This window comes from Babylonia areolata, chromosome 22 (genome assembly GCF_041734735.1).
Source record: "Babylonia areolata isolate BAREFJ2019XMU chromosome 22, ASM4173473v1, whole genome shotgun sequence".
Lineage (NCBI taxonomy): Eukaryota > Metazoa > Mollusca > Gastropoda > Neogastropoda > Buccinidae > Babylonia > Babylonia areolata.
In genome coordinates, this window is record NC_134897.1 from 41302632 (window position 1) to 41316089 (window position 13458).

General features: G+C 42.6%; 1 protein-coding gene across 2 annotated transcripts in view; it reads left to right on the plus strand.

Moving 5' to 3' along the window:
* Positions 1-13458, plus strand: part of LOC143297451 (unconventional myosin-If-like) — a 77231-nt gene that overhangs the window by 51633 nt on the left and 12140 nt on the right. Inside the window, exons 23-27 of one of the 2 annotated variants that reach the window (XM_076609831.1) lie at positions 1411-1560; positions 1768-1916; positions 4062-4238; positions 6642-6822; positions 12173-12205. In XM_076609831.1, the coding sequence (XP_076465946.1) occupies positions 1411-1560; positions 1768-1916; positions 4062-4238; positions 6642-6822; positions 12173-12205 (690 nt within the window). The remainder of the gene's footprint in view (positions 1-1410; positions 1561-1767; positions 1917-4061; positions 4239-6641; positions 6823-12172; positions 12206-13458) is intronic. The other variant, XM_076609832.1, reaches the window with a different exon arrangement.

Genomic DNA, 13458 nt, shown 5'->3' on the forward strand with positions numbered 1-13458 from the left:
TAGTTCAATTTTACTCAGCTGCGCTATTTCGGAAGTTTAAAAGGCTGACAACAACCACACCCAAGAGCAAGGACTGTAACGGAAAAGGATAAGGGGGTAGTTTGGAATATTCTAGCTTATGTATCATATATAATACAGTGACACACATACACACACATTAATAGAACTAACAACTGAAGGGGTTCACAAGGAAAACTTAAATCTAGATTTTACAGTTGAACCCTTTCAACACACGTAACTATTTTATCACATTCTTATAAAATTTATGTCTAAAATGCATACGCATCCTACAAATGCACATAAAATCGCAAAATAAATTTACTTAAACATTCACTCCCTCCTCTCTCTCTCTTTCTCATACATAGACATGAACGCAAGACGAACAGACAGAACACAGGTTAGGACTGTCTTTACAGTCTCCTCTTACCTTCCAGAGAGGTACCACTACCCCAAAGCTGGAAGTTCACACAGAGAACACAGAGACCACGACCACTCGGAGGAAACTGATCCCCACTACAAGCGTCAAGACGGGCAAACAGCCCTGAAGAGAGCCAAAGACTGGCACGGCTGCCTCTTATGACAGTCGCGGGCGAAAAGCCCAGAATCTTGTCATTTGTTAACAAGGAAGAGGCTGATCTCAGTTCAGTGACAGCCTGAACTGAGACCGAGACAGACTGAGTATCTCGTGCAAACAGCACAACCCACACTGCTCTCTAGCTAGATGGGGTGGGTGAACGAGGGGGTTGAGCACTCATATCTTATTTGTCATGAGATGTGACAATGTATACATGTGTGTGTGTGTCTGTGCATGTCTGTGTATGTGTGTGTGCATATAGACGTGCGTGTGTATGTGTGCATTTCTCTGTGTGTGTGTGTGTGTCTATGTGTGCATATATACACGTGTGTGTGTGTGCATGTGTGTCTATGTGTGCATATATACACATGTGTGTGTGTGTGTGTGTATGTGTGTGCATATATACACGTGTGTGTGTGTGTGTGCATGTGTGTCTATGTGTGCATATATACACGTGTGTGTGTGTCTATGTGTGTCTATGTGTGCATATATACACATGTGTGTGTGTGTATGTGTGTCTGTGTGTGCATATATACACGTGTGTGTGTGTGTGCATGTGTGTCTATGTGTGCACATATACACAGGTGAGTGTGTGTGTGCATGTGTGTCTGTGTGTGCATATATACACATGTGTGTGTGTGTGTGCCTGTGTGAGCATGTGTGTCTATGTGTGCATATATACACATCTGTGTGTGCATGTGTGTCTGTGTGCATATATACACGTGTGTGTGTGTGCATGTGTGTCTATGTGTGCATATATACACATGTGCGTGTGTGTGTGCATGTGTGTCTGTGTGCATATACACATGTGTGTGTGTGTGTGCCTGTGTGAGCAGCACCCTTCAGGACGACTTCCTGATCCTGCACGTGGATGGGGAGTACTGCAGCTTCCTGGAGACCATGTTCAAGACAGAGTTCCTCACCACCCTGTCCAAACGCTACAAGGACAAGACCGGCAGGGCCCTCACCCTCACCTTCAGCGACAGGTTGGTGTGAGGGTGTGGGTGTATGGCTGTGAGTGTGTGTGGGTGTGTGTGTGGGTGTGCAGGTGTGGATGTGTGTGTGTTAGTGTGTGTGTGTGTCCATTGCTGTCCCATTTAATGATATTTGTGTGTACATGTGTTACGTAAATGTGTGTATGTGTGTGAGTACTGAAGTGGCTGACGCATTGTCCCCAAACCCATGCTGTGCAGCCTGAAGTTTACGGTGAAGAAGGAGGGGTGGGGAGGGGGCGGTCACCGGGACGTCAAGTTCATGCGGGGTCAGAGTGAGATCGCCGCACTAAAGGCGTCCTCCAAAACGCTGACTGTCTCCATCGCCCCGGGCTTGCCCAGGGATTCTCGTGAGTACCTGCACCTTCTCTTGTTGGAAACTTAAGGTTAATGGTCCCCATAGTGGGCTTGCTCAGAGATTCTCACGAGTACCTGCTTTCTCTTGTCTGTGTGTCAAAGAAAAGTTAAAGGTTCCCATAGTGGGCTTTCCCAGAGATTTTCATGAGTACCAGCTTTTTCTTCTCTGTGTGTTGAAAAAAAAAAGTTCAGGTTACAAGATACAAGAATACTTAATTTAATTACACTTACGTAACCGTGACCCACTATGCAGACTCCGGCAGGGGTCTGATTCCTGTCCTGTGCAAACTGGCTACCCGCCTATGCGGAGAAAACAAAAGTAGCTATGGCCGATGACCTCCCGAAGTAGGTTACCTCCCCTGTACATCCCTGACTAGCACACTCTTTTTCCGGCAGCCATCTTGACTCCTTATCTTGTGCTCTTCATAGGGCTAAGTGTTTTTTCTTATTTCTGTCTGTCTATCAATTCTTTGACACTCATGTTTTGTATCTGACAAAGACTTGTATCAGGTCACACACTTACTTAGCTCGTTTGGCCAATCCACTTAATTATCTCTAATAGAGAAATTGCTGACACATTTGCTGACAAAAAGACGAAATATGCATTACTTCCACAGACCAGCACAAAGTCTGGCTGTGGTTCCCACATTCCAGAAGGAACACCAGTTCATACTAAACATGTGACAAACACAGCAAAGGTCGTAGAACCTACGTTATGCTGTGTCCAGTGATGAAGACTGCATGAAACAGAAAGTAAAGGGAAGTAAACAAATTATACATGAAATGACGGGCACAACAGCCAAGTGGTTAAAGCATTGGATTTTCAGTCTGAGGGGCCCAGGTTCAATTCTTGGTAACGGCGCCTGGTGGGTAAAGGATGAAGATTTTTCTGATCTCCCAGGTCAACATATGTGCAGACCTGCCAGTGCCTGAACCCCTTTCGTGTGTATACGCAAACAAAAGATCAAATACGCATGTTAAAGATCCATGTAATCCATGTCAGTGTTTGGTGGGTTATGGAAACTGGAACATACCCAGCATGCACACCCCCGAAAGCGGAGTATGGCTGCCTACATGGCAGGTTAAAAACGGTCATACACATAAAAGCCCACGAACACAAAAGAAGAAGAAGATACATGAAATAATAAGATGCAAGCCACAATGCACACATTACCAATAAAATATTTGATTTAATGATTTTCACACATAACTAAGATGTGCATTCATATACGCACACTGGTATGTTAGATTTAAAAATCACACATAACTAATATGTGCATTTATATTCACACAGAGGTAAAGGGGAGTACACAAAATAAACAAAAGATGAAAAAAATGCAAAATATCATGCAGACTTTACCAATAAGATACTCAATTGAGCATTGATATTCATCAGTTGTACAATATTGTGCATTTACAAGGTAGTGTACAGTATTTTCTAGGAGGGTTGATATGCATCATTCATATTGTGCAACATTGTGCATTTACAAGATTACTGACTTACATATCAGGAGCATTGATATGCTTCAGTCATACCGTACAATATTGTGCTTGTACAGGGCAAATTTTAGTATGTATCAGGAGCATCGATATGCATCAGTCGCATTGTACAATCTTGTGCTTTAACAGGGTAGCTTACAGTATGTATCAGGAGCATTGGTATGTATCAGTCATACTATACAATATTATGCATTTACGAGGTCGTGTGCAATATATACCAGGAGCATTGACTGTAACGTACAGGTGTGTTTGTGTAGTGTACAGGATATACCAGGAGCATTGACTGTAACGTACAGGTGTGTTTGTGTAGTGTACAGCATATACCAGGAGCATTGACTGTAACGTACAGGTGTGTTTGTGTAGTGTACAGGATATACCAGGAGCATTGACTGTAACGTACAGGTGTGTTTGTGTAGTGTACAGGATATACCAGGATCATTGACTGTAACATACAGGTGTGTTTGTGTAGTGTGCAGGATATACCAGGAGCATTGACTGTAACGTACAGGTGTGTCTGTGTAGTGTACAGGATATACCAGGAGCATTGACTGTAACGTACAGGTGTGTCTGTGTAGTGTACAGGATATACCAGGAGCATTGACTGTAACATGTCTCCGATGTCCTGTGTCCCCCTGCAGGTCCGGGCAAGAAGCCTCCCGCCAGCCAGGGGAGACCAGCACCGGGTCGTCGCGCCCCAGGTCCCCCTGCCCCTGGGGGCGTGGCCGCGCGTCGGGTGCCAGACAGACCCGCCCCTCGCCCGCCCTCCTCTCAGGCCCCGCCCATCCCCACCACCAGCCCCCCCTCACGCAAAATGGGTAAGACTCCCCCCACCCCTTCCTTCCCATTCCCATCCCACCCCTCCCACCTTTCCTCCCCTCTTGTATGTGTGTGTGTGTCCAAAATACTCCTGTGTTTGTGTTCATGTATGAGTTCCGATTATCCCCCCACCTTTTCTGTGTTATATATGTGTCTAGAATACTATTGCGTTTGTGTTCATGTATGATTTCCGATTATCCCCCCACCTTTTCTGTGTTATATATGTGTCCAGAATACTACTGTATTTGTGTTCATATATCTTCTTCTTCTGCGTTCGATGTTTTGGCTGCGTCAGACGGTCACCCCCGTCGCCACGATGTAACCCACGGTCTTCTCCAGGTCGTGGCGGTCTCCCCAAAGCTGCGCCTGTAGCTCTGTGCCCCCTGGCCAGGTTTGATGCCGTAGAGCTTCATGGGTTGGGCAGTGTTGGAGGATGTGTTCAGGGGTCTGGGGTCCAGTGCCACATGGACACTCATCAGTGTGGGCGATCTTCATACGGTGAAGGTGACTCAGTAGTCGGCAGTGGCCAGTTCTCAGTCTGAAGAGGACTGTCTGCTGGTGTCTCTGGAGCTGGTGGATTGGATCGACACCACTGTTTGCACCCAGCCTTCTCTTCCACTGGTTCTGGTAACGGTTGTGGATGATGGTCCTGGCCTCTCTGTAGGTCACGGGGTGGCTGAACTGCTTCATTTTGCTGCCTGCCTTGGAGAGAGCATCGGCCTTTTCGTTCCCCGTGACTCCACAGTGAGAAGGAACCCACTGAACAGTGACAGTCGACCGTTTTGAAAGGTCATGAAGGGCTGCTTTGATGTTTGTCAGCTGCTGTTCGTTTCTGTGTTCATATATGATTTCCGATTATCTCCCCACCTTTCCTCCGTTGTATGTGTGTCTAGCTTCCTACTGTGTTTGTGTTTTTGTGTGATTTCCGATTCTTGTTTGTACGTTTTATGTACTATCCACCCCCACCCTCAAAGTTCCTTGTGATGTTGGTACACTCAGTAATAAAGATCTATTCCATTCTGTTCTATTCTATTCTGTCTGTTCTATTTTATGCTATTTTTTTTTTAATTCTAATCTTTGTTTTTCTTTTTTCCTTTATATATATGTGTGTGTGTGTGTGTGTGTGTGTGTGTGTGCATGTATGAATATGTATGTGAAGGTGCAAGCATATATTATGTATCTATTTTTGGGTTTTTTTGTTTTCACTCTTTCCATCACTTTGTCTTTTGCAATCTATCTGGGGGGGTGTTTTTTTTTTTTTTGGGGGGGGGTGTTGTTTTGTTTTTTTTTTCAATAATAGATTGGATATAGCCTGGTTTCTCTTCATTATTTAGTCTATTATGCTCTCTTAAATTCTATATTATTGTAATGTAATTTGAAAAAAGGGGATGGGGGGAATATATATATATATATATATATATATATATATATACTCTCAGCTTCCTTCTTCTCCAACACCAACCATGTCAGCTGACTTTGGACGTATGAAGATTGGGAGAGGGAGAGTGTCGGGGGAGAGATGATGAATGAATTGTGTCATTTTTAATATTCACTTTAATGTAAAGCACCCTGATTTAGTTAGAGAGAGAAAGGGCGCTTTATAAATGCACATTATTTTTATTATTATTATAGATATAGATATATATATAGATAGATATAGAAAGATAGATAGATAGATCGATTTTTTTTTTTTTTTTAATAATGTGTGCTGACACCTACCTGAGTACAGTGCAACGTGACCAGCCTGGATATCCAACATTGTACTTTCTGTTGCTGAACTGCACTGTTATTATAATCTTTTTATGTCTTATGTCTACTTTTAGTATGCTATTTCATGCCTATTTTATTCATATCCTTTCATTGATTTTGTGTTGCACATGTATGGCTGTGATAATGTATGTATGATTTACTCTTGGTTACCTTTTAAAGGTTTCTGTTGTGTTGTTGTTATCTGCTGTGATTATTCATTGTACGCATGGGTTGCCATCTAAACATTTTATGTCTTTTATGTATACCTGTTGAATGACTGTGATTTCTGTGTATTGTTTATGTGTTTTACACCACAAATGAACTTCTCTTGTTGAGATAATAAAGTATTCTGTAATCAGTAATTATTAACATATAATAATAATAATAATGGATACTTATATAGCACACTATCCAGAAATCTGCTCTAGGTGCTTTACAAAAACGCTTTCGTTTACATAAAACATTATATCTATGTTACATACACACACCAAATGTGACTACACACACACACACACACACACACACACACACTGCATACATACATTTTAACATACATGTATGTTTATTGTAATTCAAAAAGGAAAATATATATGTATATATATATTTTTTTTTTTTCTTTTCGGTTTTTTTTTTTTGTTTTTGCCTGTGTGCAGTGCAACGTCAGACCAGCCAGGAGATCCAGCATTCCCTTATCAACAAGCGGCGCTCGCAAGGCTCAGACAAAGCGCCGTCGCTGCCCCGCGAAGGGGCGCAGCACATGGCTCGCAAGATCCACCAGGCCGTCAACAACAACAACAACGACTTCATGAAGACGCCAGACCCTGGGTTTGCAGGGTAGGTTTTGTGTCCTTTGTGTGTGTGTGTGTGTGTGTTTTGTGGCTGGTTCTGGTGGGCTTTGTCTGCTCGTTTGTTGTGGTGACGAGTGACTCCAAGTATCTGTTGTGTGGCTGGCTCTGGTGGGCTTTGTCTATTGTTTGTTGTGGTGACGAGTGACTCCAAGTATCTGTTGTGTGGCTGGCTCTGGTGGGCTTTGTCTATTGTTTGTTGTGGTGACGAGTGACTCCAAGTATCTGTTGTGTGGCTGGCTCTGATCGGCTTTGTCTATTGTTTGTTGAGGCGACAAGACTCCGAGCATGAATTTTGTGGCTGGATTTAGTCAGCTTTGTCTACTTGTTTGTCATGGTAATGAGAACAGCTTTGTCTACTTGTAGTGAGAACAGTTTTGTCTGCTCGTTTGTCATGGTAATGAGAACAGCTTTGTCTACTCATTTGTCATGGTAATGAGAACAGCTTTGTCTACTCGTTTGTCATGGTAATGAGAACAGCTTTGTCTGCTCGTTTGTCATGGTAATGAGAGACTCCAAGTGTGTTTTGTGTGGCTGGTTCAAGTAAGCATTGTCTACTCATTTGTCGAGGTGACGTGAGACTCCAAGCATGTACTTTGTGGCAGGTTCTAGTCAGCTTTGCTCATTTGTTGAGGCGACAAGAGACTCCAAGCATGTATAGTGTGGCTGGTTCGAGTCTGCTTTGCTCATTTGTTGAGGCAATGAGAGAGTCCAAGTATGTATTTTGTGGTTGGTTCTAGTCAGCCTTGTCTAATCTTTCGTCAAGGTGACACAAGACTCCAGGCATGTTCAGTGTGGCTGGTTCTTGTCAGCTTTGTCTACTCATTTGACATCGTAACGAGAGACTCCAAGCGTGTTTAATTTGGCTGGTTCTAGTCAGCTTTACCTGCTCATTTGACATAGTAACGAGAGACTCCAAGCATGTTTTGTGTGGCTGGTTCAAGTAAGCATTGCCTGATCATTTGACAAGGTGACGCGTGACTCCAAGCATGTATTCCGTGGCAGGTTCTAGTCAGCCTTGTCTGCTCATTTGTTGAGGTGACAAGATACTCAAAGCATATTTTGTGTGGCTGATTCTTGTCAACTTCGTCTGCTCATTTGTTGAGGCGATAAGATACTCCAAGCATGTATAGTGTGGCTGGTTCAAGTCAGCATTGCCTGATCATTTGACGAGGTGACACGAGACTCCAAGCATGTATTTCGTGGCAGGTTCTAGTCAGCTTTGTCTGCTCATTTGTTGAGACGATGAGAGACTCCAAGCTTGTATAGTGTGGCTGGTTCTAGTCAACTTCTTCTACTTGTTTGTCAAGGCGACAAGAGACCCCAAGCGTGTTTTGTGTGGCTGGTTCAGGTAACCATTGTCTACTTGTTTGTCAAGGTGACACAAAGTCGAGGCGAGACTCCAAGCATATATTTTGTGGCTGGTTCTAGTCAGCTTTGTCTACTCGTTTGTCGAGGCGACAAGACTCTCCAAGCATGAGTTGTTTGGGTTGGTTCTAACGTCCACCAAACTGTTGTGATGTCAGAGTGACACTGGTCTTGGTGCTGGGTTCAAGAGGTGTGTTTTGGTTTGGTCAGTCGTTTTTTGTCTTCTTCTGTCTGTGGTGCTGTGTGTGGTTAACACTTTCGTTTCCTGTGGTCAGTAGTATGTCTTTTTTTTTGCCTTCTCTTCTTGTAGTGATCTGAATGGTTAAGACTTTGGTTTCCTATGTTCAGTTATGTTTGTTTGGTTGGGGTTTTTTTTGTTTCAGATTTTGGCAGACTCTTTTTGTCTTCTATCTGTAGTGTTTTGTGTGGTTAACACTTTGGTTTCCTATGTTCAGTTATGTTTTTGTTGGGTTTTTTTTATTTCAGATTGTGGCAGACTCATTTTGTCTTCTAGTGTAGTGTTCTGTGTGGTTACCACTGTGACTTTCCCGCTATCATTAAGGTTGTGGTTTTTTTGTTTGTGTTTGTTTTTTCAGATTGCAGCAGACTTGTGTTCATGATTGTTACATTTTGATTGGGGGGCGGAGGGGAGGGGATTGCGGGGGGTGGGGATTTTGGGACTGTTTCCTTTTTTTTTTTTTTTCTTTCAGGCTTAGTGTTGTTCATTTTGACACTTTGTTTTGTTTTCATTTCCTGTTCTGTGGGTTTTGTTCAGACTTCTGTTTTTTTCATGATGTTGTTTCTTTTGTTGTTGTATTTGTTGGTTTCTTTTTCATTCATTACTTCATGTGTCTTTTTTTTGTTTTTGTGTTTGTTTATTGTTTTTCATTCTGATGTTGTTTCCACACCTAGTATGTGGGACATGTCTTACAGGAGTGTATGATGGTGTCTGCTGGCTCTCAGAGTCGTTGGTTTTTGCAAGGAGGTGGGGTGTGGGGGCTGGGCCCAGGGGATGATGGAAAGGAAGAAGATGGTTGTCAGTTCTCTTCCTTCAGCCGGTAAACCGGTGTGCCAGAGGATTGCCACCTTGCCATGGTGGTGGGCAGGGCTTGCATGCATGAGGGACCCCTAGAGCTATGCCAGCGGTATCCTATGCTCCTGGTATGGCAGACCAAAGGGTAGAGACTGGACAGTGCTCAGTCCACTGGTCATGTAGGATTTGGATTGGACGCAGAACTAACAGCCCTGTCCCATAAGATTTTTTTTTTTTTTTTTTTTTTTTTTTTTTTAAAGCTTCATTATGGAAATGGCATCAAAGAAACCAACACTTCAGTGTGTGGCGGGCCTCCAGCATCACTGGAAGTATGCTGAAAGGAAGCTACTTGCAGGAAGATGGAAAGTTCTGAACTTCAATCGCAGGACCACTGTAGGATTTTGGAACGTGTGAACCGTGCATAAAACAGGAAAACTGGCCCCGGAGTTCAATCAGAGATGAGACGCTATGAATTCATAATCCGTCAGCCGGCTTGGATTTCATCAGCATGCGACGTAGAGGACAGCAGGACAGGGGCATCGCCAGGGGATAGTTGCTGACTCCTCTTCTTTTTCTTTTTCTGTTTTTTTTCGTTCCGGGCTACACTTCAACATGTTTACTTGATAATGAATAATCATATAGCTGTCTGAGTGATGGACTTCTTGCGCGTAATAGTTCTTGATGAGTGAGGGATTTCCTGTAGCATAGTTCATGATGGTTAATGGACTTTCTTGTATAGCTCATCATGAGTTATAGGCTTTCTGTATAGTTCTTAATGAGTGATGCACTTTCTCTACAGTTCACAATGAGTGATGCACTTTCTGTATAGTTCTTGATGAGTGATGCACTTTCTGTATAGTTCTTGATGAGTGATGGACTTTCTCTACAGTTCACAATGAGTAATGGACCTTCTGTATAGTTCTTGAGTGATGCACTTTCTGTACAGTTCTTGATAAATGATGCACTTTCAATACAGTTCATGAGTGATGGACTTACTATACAGTTGATAATGAGTGATGGATTTTCTGTACAGTTCATGAGTGATGCACTTTCTGTACAGTTCTTGATGAGTGATGGACTTTCTGCATAGTTCTTGATGAGTGACGGACTTTCTGTACAGTTCTTGATGAGTGATGCACTTTCTATACAGTTCATGAGTGATGGACTTTCTGTATAGTTCTTGATGAGTGATGGACTTTCTGTATAGTTCATAATGAGTGATGCACTTTCTGTACAGTTCTTGATGAGTGACGGACATTCTGTATAGTTCTTGATGAGTGATGGACTTACTGTACAGTTGATAATGAGTGATGGAATTTCTGTACAGTTCATAATGAGTGATGCACTTTCTGTACAGTTCTTGATGAGTGATGGACTTTCTGTATAGTTCATAATGAGTGATGCACTTTCTGTATAGTTCTTGATGAGTGACGGACATTCTGTATAGTTCTTGATGAGTGATGCACTTTCTGTATAGTTCATGAGTGACGCACTTTCTGTACAGTTCTTGATGAGTGATGGACTTTCTGCATAGTTCTTGATGAGTGATGCACTTTCTGTACAGTTCATGAGTGATGCACTTTCTGTACAGTTCATGAGTGATGCACTTTCTATACAGTTCTTGATGAGAGATGGACTTTCTGTACAGTTCATAATTAGTGATGGACATTCTGTATAGTTCTTGATGAGTGATGCACTTTCTGTACAGTTCATGAGTGACGCACTTTCTGTACAGTTCTTGATGAGTGATGGACTTTCTGCATAGTTCTTGATGAGTGATGGACTTTCTGCATAGTTCTTGATGAGTGATGCACTTTCTGTACAGTTCATGAGTGATGCACTTTCTGTACAGTTCTTGATGAGTGATGTACTTTCTGTATAGTTCTTGAGTGATGCACTTTCTGTACAGTTCATGAGTGATGGACTTGTACAGTTGATAATGAGTGATGGATTTTCTGTATAGTTCATAATGAGTGATGTACAGTTCTGTACAGTTCTTGATGAGGGATGCACTTTCTGCATTGTTCTTGATGAGTGATGGACTTTCTGTATACTTCATGATGATTGATGGACTTTCTGTATAGTTCTTGATGAGTGATGGACCTTCTGTATAGTTCATGAGTGATGGACTTTCTGTACAGTTCATGAGTGATGCACTTTCTATACAGTTCTTGATGAGTGATGCACTTTCTGTACTGTTCATAATGAGTGATGGACTTTCTGCAAAGTTCTTGATGAGGGATGCACTTTCTGTACAGTTCTTGATGAGTGATGGACTTTCTGTACAGTTCGTGATGAGTGATGTACTTTCTGTACAGTTCTTGATGAGTGATGGACTTTCTCAACAGTTCATAATGAGTGATGGACTTTCTGTCCAGTTCATAATGAGTTAAGCGCTTTCTGTGCATTTCTTGATGAGTGACGCACTTTCTGTTGTAATTCTTGATGAGCGATAGACTGTCTGTGTATGGCACCCCCACAAACCCCACAACCACACTCCCATACTCACCCACCCATATACACCCACACGCACATACACCCACACTGACACTTGCTCGCTCACTCACTTGTTGCGTGAAACCAAATAAGGGATTGGTATCCCAGGGGGGGGAATGGGGGAGGGGGGGATATTTTGTGTGTGGAATTTGTTCTTAATTTCTTTGTTAAAAATTGTTGTTGTTGGTTGGCTTCTGTTTTATTTCTGATGGAGACTGGGTGAGTTTGTTCTGCTCATTATGTTGGGTTTTTTTTTCCCATGTCTTTTCTGTTTCTGCAAATTTGTGTTTGGAGATGAATAATTTTTTTTGGGGGGGAGGAGTGGGGGGGCGGCGGGGGAGCATGGGAGGGGGTCTACAAATTGATGCAACCTTGCTTACGAGTCAAGTGATGAGCTGTCTGGTACTGATATGTTGCATGTTGCTCTGTTGGATTCTTAAAGGCGTACTAACCTCATCGAACACAGTCAGCGACAGTAAGTGGGTGTGAGGCTGGGCCCGGTGTTGTTGTCGTTGTTGTTGCCATTTGGTGTTGTTGTTCTTTAATGTATTAACATGTGTGTGTGTGTGTGTGTGTGCGGCAGACTAGATTTCACGTTTGGTGTTCAGCTGGAAAGTCCGCACCACACATTGCATGAGAAGGAAATACTAACACGTCTCCCTGGTTCATTGGTTGTTGTACTGTAGCTGTTGCCTACTGTGTACATAGCTCGTTGTAGCAGGACAGATATTTGCCAGAGACGACATCGGGGCGGAAAGGTTTGGGTGACTTTAAGGGGTGTGTGAGGGGGGGGGGGGGGGGGGGCGGGCGGTAAAGTGAGTGGAAAGGTGGGAGGGGGCAGAGGCACAGATGTTTGCAGGAGACGAGATTTTTTTTTTTTTTTTTTTTAACTTTTTTTTTAATTTTCCAAAAAACATGTATACAATACAGAGAATAGTATGAAACAAACAATATAAAGCGAACAGTAGCATCTTCCACTACAGAGAGCTAGATAAAACAAAACAAAACAAAACAAAACAGATTAAACAAGGCAAAACAAATCTGTAACAACAACAACATCAACAACAACAACAAAGAAAAAAAAAGGAAGATTTGTCCAATCATTCAATCAATCAATGTTTACACATTAATGATTGTAGTAATCATGATGATTTAAGATGACATTAATAATAAATAGCCTGGACCAGTTGTAAGATAGCAACAGCATCAATTATGTCAACTATTACAGTAATGGTATCTAGGGTAAGGCGAAAGTGAGTGGTGGCATTATAATATCATAATCATAAGGAGCATGAGTAAACCACTTAGGAGACGAGGTATTGGTTGTGGGTGTGGAGGGGCTTGGGGGGTTGGGGGTGGGGGGGTGACAGGAAGATGGGGGTGAGAGAGTGGCAAGGGGAAGAACAAGCAGGGGAAGGGGGGTGGGGGATGGGGTGGAGCTAAACGGTCTTGTGTGGGGAGTGGTTGTACAGTCACGGGAGTCAGGAAGAGTATTGAGAAAAACGTGAGAACCATTTCCAGAGCTGGAAATGTCTTTCAAAAAAAAACAAAAAACAACATATTTTGTCCTCTAGGGTCTGGAAAAGTCTTGGAATTTTAATAAAAACCCATGATCAGTACCCTTCAACAAAGAACTTAATGTATTTAAAGAAAACGAAAGTGATGAAAATTGAGAATCAATAATCAGGTATCAACTCAGATCTGCCAGTCTTTTTTGTCAGTGGTGCA